General features: G+C 42.1%; 1 protein-coding gene across 4 annotated transcripts in view; it reads left to right on the top strand.

Moving 5' to 3' along the window:
* Positions 1–1,416: 1,416 nt before the first annotated feature.
* The window catches only part of KIF21A (kinesin family member 21A), a 157,531-nt gene continuing 150,749 nt past the window's right edge, over positions 1,417–8,198 (top strand). For all 4 annotated transcript variants that reach the window (XM_025403121.1, XM_025403120.1, XM_025403119.1 and 1 more), the window contains exon 1: positions 1,417–1,876. In XM_025403121.1, the coding sequence (XP_025258906.1) occupies positions 1,833–1,876 (44 nt within the window). In that variant the 5' untranslated portion in view covers positions 1,417–1,832. The remainder of the gene's footprint in view (positions 1,877–8,198) is intronic.

Here is an 8,198-nt window from a genome sequence, read left to right as displayed (position 1 = left end):
CCGCGCCCGGCCTTTTTTTTTTTTTTTTTAAAGAGGGTCTTGAATTATACAAATTTCTCTTTAGTTTTCTTGCTAAATGTGCTGGGCCATTCTTGCTTTCCTTGCAGCTTTCATCAACAAAAGCAGCAAGGTGGCCAGTCCAGATCCACCCAGATATGGGCTTGCCAGGTCAGGGTGAAATGCAGCTCCGATTTGTTAATGGATAAATTTTGAGGCTGAAGGCCCTCCAAAGAGTAACCAGAGGAGAGCTTTCCTACCAATTTGATCTATAGAAGGATACTCAGCATCTCTACCCTCTTTACCTCCCAGTTACATGTCTGTTAAGATTTAGGGGTAGTGAGATTAAGGGACAGAATAAATTTAAAACTATCTATCATTATATACCCCATCTGCCTTCCCATGCGTTTAAATCATCAAACACTTCTTGTTTTTCCCAAAGTGTTGCAGCCTTCTCTGAGCCACGCTGCTGTATCACTGCTGAACAAGATGATTAGGTGTGTGATTGTAGATTGTAGGCATTTGAGGTAGTGCCTTTATTTGGATAGTGCCATTTAATCTATGATACTATTTTGTATGAAGCCACATGTTTGTTTATAGAGATGTATGGAGCAGTCCACAAAAGATACTCTGTGGCAAAGCTAATAAAGGCTGTTTCCACAGAGCTATCTGAAGGCATGTAGAAGCACAATAGTGACAAACAGAAACCACAATGGGTCAATGTTGAGAGAATCCTGGGATTGGGAGGTGCTTTTTAAAGGCCAGAAGGGAAAGAAAATCAGTTTGGAAGGATTTACTACACAGCAGGTCTTGGTGGATATATTCAGTTCTGGGAACACTTGGCAGTACCAGGGTGCAGTTCATTTACCAGTGTACAAATGATTGAACAGAAACGCATTCAGGAGTCTCGAGTAAATCATTTCCGTATCTCACCCGAGCTGGTAAACTGGCGATGGACTGTACAACAGCCCAGCTGTCCAGAGACAGGGGACAAACCCGGGAGTCCGTTTAGCATGAATGATCGACTCCAGGGAGGGAGGAGGGAGAGCGTTCAGCTGGGGGCTAGGGAAGGGGGTCAAAGTCCAAGCTGCAGACAGGACAATAAGGCTATGCGTGGGACACAAAGCCGAACCGGAGCAGCAGCTGGCTGGCTCCCGGCGCGCCGCTGAATCAAGCTTCGATTTTAGAAGGGACCTGGCAGCAGCGCCTGCACAGGCTGCTTCCTTCTCCTAGAAGAGCCTGGAAGGGCGCACAGGCTGGTCGCCCTCGGGCGAGGGTAGCCGGCCGCAGGCATCCTTCCCCCTCTCCTCCCTGCCCAGTAGCGCCAGGCAGTGTCCCGCCGAGGGCAGGGCGGGGCGCAGGCTGGGGGAGGGCGAGGTAGGGCCCAGCCGCGCGGCCGCGGCTGACGCAGTGCGGGGCGAGGAGCCGGGAGAGCCCCGGCGGGCGTGGAGTCCCCAGTCCGGCCGCTGGGAGGCCGCGTCCCCACCGGAGGGGGCAGGGCGCACTCACCCGGCCGCCCCGAGGCCGCCGGCGGCCTGTTGGCTTCTCCACCGGCGCGGTCACCGTTCAAGCGCGCTCCGTCCCCGCCCCAGATCCTGGGGGGTGAGCGGGGGAGAAGGGGCGGGCACCCGCGAGCAGTGAATCACCTCCTCCTCTTGCTGCCTCACCGCCGCCGCCACCTTTCCATTCAGTCGCCCAACATGGCTGGAGCGCGGCGGAGGTGAGCCGGCCGCCCGCAGACGCCCCAGCCTACTGTGCCCGAGTCCCGCGGCCCCGGCGGCGCCTCAGCTCTGCGGTGCGGAGGCCCAACGGCCCTGTCGCCGCCCGCCGCCAGCATGTTGGGCGCCCCGGATGAGAGCTCCGTGCGGGTGGCTGTCAGGTGAGGACGGGCTGCCGGCGGCGGGCGGCGGGCGGCGGGTTGAGGGCGCGGCAAGGACCTGGCTGTGGCCCGGGGCACCGGCTGCCGGGGTGGAGCAACCTGAGGGGCGTCCCGGCCGGGGTCTGCGGCTGAGGAAACTGAGGCAGTGGGTCCCCGCCGGCCTGGCACGCGCGGCCGGGTGCTGGCAGGGAGACTGCGCCGCCCTCACGCCGTCTGTGTTTGCAGGTGGCTGGCGGCTGCTCGGCCCCGGGTCCCTGGGGGGCGTCTTGACTTCTCCGGGGGAAAAGCCCTCGTCACTCCCCTCCGTCCCCTCGCCGGATCAGTCGCCGCAGGTCTGGCCGCCTTGGACTATCGCCTGTCCGGGAGGAGCTGCCTCTGCGCGGGGCTGTGGTGTTCTTTTTTATTAGTTCTAGAATGTCTGTCATACGTGTCCATGCAGCTCCGGCCTTCCCAGGCAGGAGACAAAGCATCTGACTGTCAGCGCCGGCGACCACAGGGCCCGCCGCGCGCCCACTCGGGTTCTGATGTCTGTGCAAATGGGACATCTTTTTCAGCATCACGGGAATCTAGATATGCCCTCGCGTGTGGGTAGAAGAGACAGATCTGGCCTCTTGGGTGTTTGAATGGAAGTGGAATTTAAGGTAAAATCCACCGGGGAGAGGTCTGCAGAAGGAAGAAAACTCTTTAGCCAGAGAAGGGTGAAAGGGGTGACTGTGTGAAACATACTGACGTTAGGCAGGGTGGATGCAATGTAATCGTAACGTTATACAGGCCAGGGTGTGAGTGGAAATACTAGGTACATCAAAATTATATTTCTGCCAATGACAGGCACGAGTATTCGATGTAATTTAGGCTGGTTTGATACTTATCAAGAAGGAAAGCTCTGATAGTTGCTCATGGAAAATTGCAACATCATCACACTGTGTGAAAAATTAATGAAGCATTCATTCTAGAGTAAGTGCGTGACTTTCACAGCTCTGAGAGTCTACTGTTAATTCGCTTCCTTTATTTATGCTTTAAGGATTATAAAAATAATCTACACTCCAAGAAATTAGAAATTATTAACAATCTCCCAGTCTTGTAGTCTTTCCAGAAAATTATTTTAAAAATTCTCCCCTCTAAGCATTTCTATAGTTACTATTTTAGTGACACATCTTGGGTTGGGAATAGTAATGGCTGTTTTGTATACTTTGTATCTTTAATTAAAGAATAAAATGAGTTTTTAAGTTTTTTTTTTTTTTTTCCACCCAGGGAGGTGACAGTTTTATGACTGGTTAGAATCACCTGTTAGAAGGCTTTTGAAGTTTTAATTAGGCCTTGGTTATTCTAGGGTTACTTATCCAATTGTTAGATTAGTCTGTTTCTCCTATTCACTGCTACTACCTCTCTTTTAGCCCTTTAATACCAGTTAATGACTGCACCGGGGTGGAGAAAGGGGAAGGAAAAAGACAAAAAACCCAATAAGGGGCAATTTTGTTAGGAGAGCTGATCGAGGAAGGTGAAGAAGGTGCATACAGTATTAGTGAAAACAATTTGTTTTTAGAAATTTGAGATTTTTATGTGTGAATTCTCTGGACTATCACAAGGCAGTTTGTTGACCATTCTGTTAAATCCGATGCTTCTTTGCCTGTAGAGACATGGATGACCCTAAACTGATGTTGACTGATAAATAACTTGTATTTTGTTTTGATGTGCATGTTAGGACTTTTTAGGTGAATGACTGTCGGTTTGATTTTTGGAGAAAGGCTTTATAAAAACTTCAACATAACTTAGTAAGCCACATTGCAAAGATTCCATTTGTTGAATTCAGGACTCCTTCTTCCTTCCCTTCCCTTCCCTTCCCTTCCCTTCCCTTCCCTTCCCTTCCCTTNTCCCCTTTCCCCTTCCCTTCCCCCTTCCCTTCCCCCTTCCCTTCCCCCTTCCCTTTCCCCTTTCCTTTCCCCTTTCCTTTCCTTTCCTCTTTCTTTTTTTGAGACAGGGTTTTGCTGTATCATGCAGGCTGGAGTGTCGTGGCGCCATCATAACTCACTGCAACCTCAACCTCTTGGGCTCAAGCAATCCTCTCATCTCAGCCTACTGAGTAGCTGGGATTACAGGCATGTGCCACCTTGCCTGGCTAATTTTTATACATTTTTGTAGATATGGGGCCTCCCTATGTTGCCCAGGATGGTCTTGAACTCCTGGGCTCAAGCCGTCCCTCCCAAATTGCTGGGATTACAGGCATTAGCCACTGCACCTGGCTAAATCGGGGATTTCTTTCATTAAATACATTGTTCTCTGAACAGAGCTACCCTGTAAACTTACTTTATATAGGATAAAAATAGCTTATGCTCATATAGCACTTTAGTATTTATAAAGTATTTGGACTTATATTGTTCATTTATAACCATTATTTATTGAAGATATATCCTCATCTCTGTTATCCTGATTTCTGGGCTAAAAGTACTGATAATAGTTTGACTTAAACTGTGTGCCAGGATTAGTGCTGTGTTAAGATGTTTTATCTCATGTAAAGTCTTATTTATTCCTCATAACAATCTGTGACTTAGGTCTTGTTATTATTATGGCCATTTACAGATGACACACAGAAAGATTAAGTAAACCATCCAAAGTTAAATCGGTAGCAAATGAGAGAGCCAGGGTTCCAACCCAGATAGCTTGACTCAATAGACCAAGTTCTTAACCACTAACCCTGCAGAGGTGAGAGGTAAGAACATGGCTTTGCAAAGTTTCGCTTAGGTTTGGGTCAGTTTCCTGTTCTTGATTTGGTGTTAGTTCGGTTACTGAATGACTTTCACAGGTTATTCATATTTTGATATTGCCAGGAAAGATACAGCTAAGACAGGACCTGAACTTAACTAAAATATTTCCTCAAATTATTTAATCTTTCCAGCATCCTGTTACCCTACCCTTCAGTTTGTGACAGCTTTCCTCAGCAGAATAAATAAATCAATACAAAATTGTATGTCTATATACAAAATCAACAAAAACATTTGACCTGCTTTTTTCCTTTAAGGAATAATACAATCGTGGAAATGCATCCTAGAGGTGCTTATGTTTTATTAGAGGCTTATCAGTATGTTAAAGCTGATGACTCTATTGTAGGTTTCTCAAGATAAGTGAATGGGTTATATACAGCTTTGGGAGAAAGATGTTAAACAGAAAGTTTCTCATTTAGGGAGAGCAATTTTTACTCAGTTTCCAAAAATACCTTTTGGCAGTATATTTGAGATGTTCTGTGGGGTTTCTTTCATTGAGATAGATATGGATTTGGATAATAGCCCTTGCTATCCAACCCCATGTGGCTATTAAGTGCTTGAATTATGATTAATGCTACTGAGAAATAAATTTTTAATTTTATTTAATTTAAATGAGTTAAAATTTAAATTTAAAAATTGGTCCTTCATCCAGTTATTAGAAACTTTTGAGTATGTTTCAAACAACTTGGATCTACTTTTTCAACAGTAAAGTTTTGAAATAGAAATAGTGATACAAGTATTTCTGATGAAAATTTAGTGTACATATTGACTAGAACTGTAAGTGTAATAGATATACATTGGCTTTCAAAGACTTACTCTGAAGAAACGAATGTAAATATTTCAATTTTTATATTGACTATATGTTGAAATGATAACACTTTGCTTACATTTAGTTAAATAAAATATAATTAAAATTAATTTTCATATTATCTGTGTCTATTGGATACCACTGTACTATAACTTAAAAATGTGAGGAATACATTTAGAATAAAACTTTTCACAGACATCCCATCATGGACTAATCACATCCTTAGATTAAGAAAATACCAAAATATTGGGTGTCTGGTTTTAGAGTGGATATGCACGTACGCACAGAAGTATATGTATATATATATGTGAGATGTAAGACGTGATTCAACAGCAACACTTCTTTTCCTCAGAGTGCATGGGTGTAGGAAGGTATGGATTTTAGACTCAATAATCAGGTAGCTGGTTTCCTAGGAAATGTGGTAAGTTGAATGGATGGCTTAGATAGATGTCGCCAACAAAAATGAACAATAAAGTACAATGTAGAATCTATTCTTATTATCTAAGTATACTGAATTGAATCGAATAGTTAACTCAAAATGATAAAGTCAAACATTTCACATTCTAAATCTAATACATTATGAGATGATGTGTCTTTTTCTCTTCCCTATCTCTGACACAATAACTTTGAAATGTTTTTCCTTTTCAATAACTTTAGCTTGCAATATATGTCAAGAGTTTAGTGAAAATGGGAGATACAGAAAGCACCTTTGTGTTTTTGTGTTATTCGCTGTATGTAGAAACTAAAATTTCCTTGCCTGGCTTTATCAGAGAACTGTACCTATCCTTTGCAGTGAGTTTGTATTAGTGTGTAATGTGGTCTAATTTGTGTTTCGGTTTGCTGGGTTTTCACCTTACCAAAGCACTCTAAGGAGTGGCATTGCTCAGCAGGCTTAGGGGCTATTTGGACATTCAGAAGCTCAGTTTTAGGTCTGTCACTAGCACTTATTTGCAATGTGACCTCACTATACTTTTCTTTTTCCCAATGCTTGTTTGTCAACCTAAAGATATCAAGAGTTGTAAGAACTTTTCATGTGCAGTCTGTTAAATATGATTTTAGTTGTTGTTAGTCAAACTGCAGGCACTAACAATGCCTCTATATTAACAGGAAGGAACTATTTTAATATTTCAAACTTGACTTTCCTAATAATATAATTTCTTTAGGTATCCTTATTACAGAAGAAGAAACATGTAGGCTGTAATGGTCTCTTTGTCCCATTCTGGTTATAACACGAATGAACAATATTTTATTTGCTCTACATTAAAATCCTATGAGATAGCCTGGGCAGCTATTATTATCTCTGTTTTATAGAGGAGAAAAATGTGTCTCAAGGTTTATTCGCTACTAAGTAACAGAACTGGAACTCAAACTCAGGTTTCTGATATCTATTGCTGTGCTCTGAAACATATTTCCAAATATTTTTTAAACATTTTACTTAATATTTTCAATGTAATAAGGATCTTTTAAGTTGAAACTCAAATATACATGTGAGGTAAATTATTCGAAACAGTTTAATGTTAAAAAAATATGGGAGCAAATTAGTAAGACCTCCGAGAAATATTTATTTTATGGAAATAGATGATTATTTGGTGTTTGGTTATTTATTCCTTTCATCCTTAATGCAACAAATCTTTAAGTGCCTATTACATGCCAGACACTTTCCCACCACAACAAACATGACATATGTTGTCCTTGCTTTCATGGAGCTTAGATCTAGCAGTACAATGCTTTTTAAACACATGAAATATGTGGGAATGAACACACAACAGAATCATAGCACATACCAGAAATGAAAGATAATTGTTAGATTTGAGTTTTTGTTTCTCTCTTTATTTTTCTCAATGACATTTTTTAGTTCATACATTTCTCACAGACAATGATTTAAAAAAAATTGTGCCCCACTTCCAAACATATTTCATACAAAATGCCCATGCATTAGGAGGATATTACTTATATCATGCCCTACTTATATGTCTTTGTATTTGGATGAGGAAATAATGGAAATGAAAGAGAGTAGACTGAAAAGCCAGCAGATAATGCAAGTAGAAAGTCAATGAAATAATTTCATTTACAAAATGTGAGTTGATAGTCATTTTTCAGATATGGTTTATTAAGTAGTGGACCTGTTTGTTATTTGGGACTCAATGGAACTTCAGGTTTCATGTGTAATTATTACTACCCCTTGAGCTCTTGCCATCTTACCTGCTAATTGGTTAGTATTTTGATGCATAATTATGGGGTAGTGAATGATGCACTAGAAATTCCAGTTTAGTGAAACCATGAAAGCAGAAATTATCTTAGCAGTTAATACTGTAATATGCCCAATCTTCCAATTCTCATCTCTTTCTCCTTAAATAAATTGACTTGGAATATGCATTATTATAAGTGTTTTTCCCCAAGGCATGCTCAAAGATGAGTCTTGGACTTATAAATAATTGCTTTCTGTAAAAATCACATGTGGCCTGACATAATCTGAGTTTCAGATTAGAAAGAAAAACATATCAATAAAAATGCATGGCAGATAATAGTATTTGTTTACTGTATATCATTAGGACAATTTTATTCAAAATAAAACAAAGTTGTTTGTTGTTATTTTCACTGCTTCTCTTTGGAAAGGGGATTTGTGGATTCAACTTGGTTTCCCAATGGATTAACTATTTAATCTTCTCAGAGTGTTAAAATAGTTTTCCTGTGGCTCAGGCATTATGTGAAGCAAATGACAGCCAAGCCAAAGGGACAGTTTTCATGATACCAT

This window comes from Theropithecus gelada, chromosome 11, assembly GCF_003255815.1.
Source record: "Theropithecus gelada isolate Dixy chromosome 11, Tgel_1.0, whole genome shotgun sequence".
NCBI classification, from domain to species: Eukaryota; Metazoa; Chordata; class Mammalia; order Primates; family Cercopithecidae; genus Theropithecus; species Theropithecus gelada.
The sequence above is the reverse complement of the archived record's forward strand: the minus strand, read 5'-3'. Positions and strand labels throughout refer to the sequence as shown.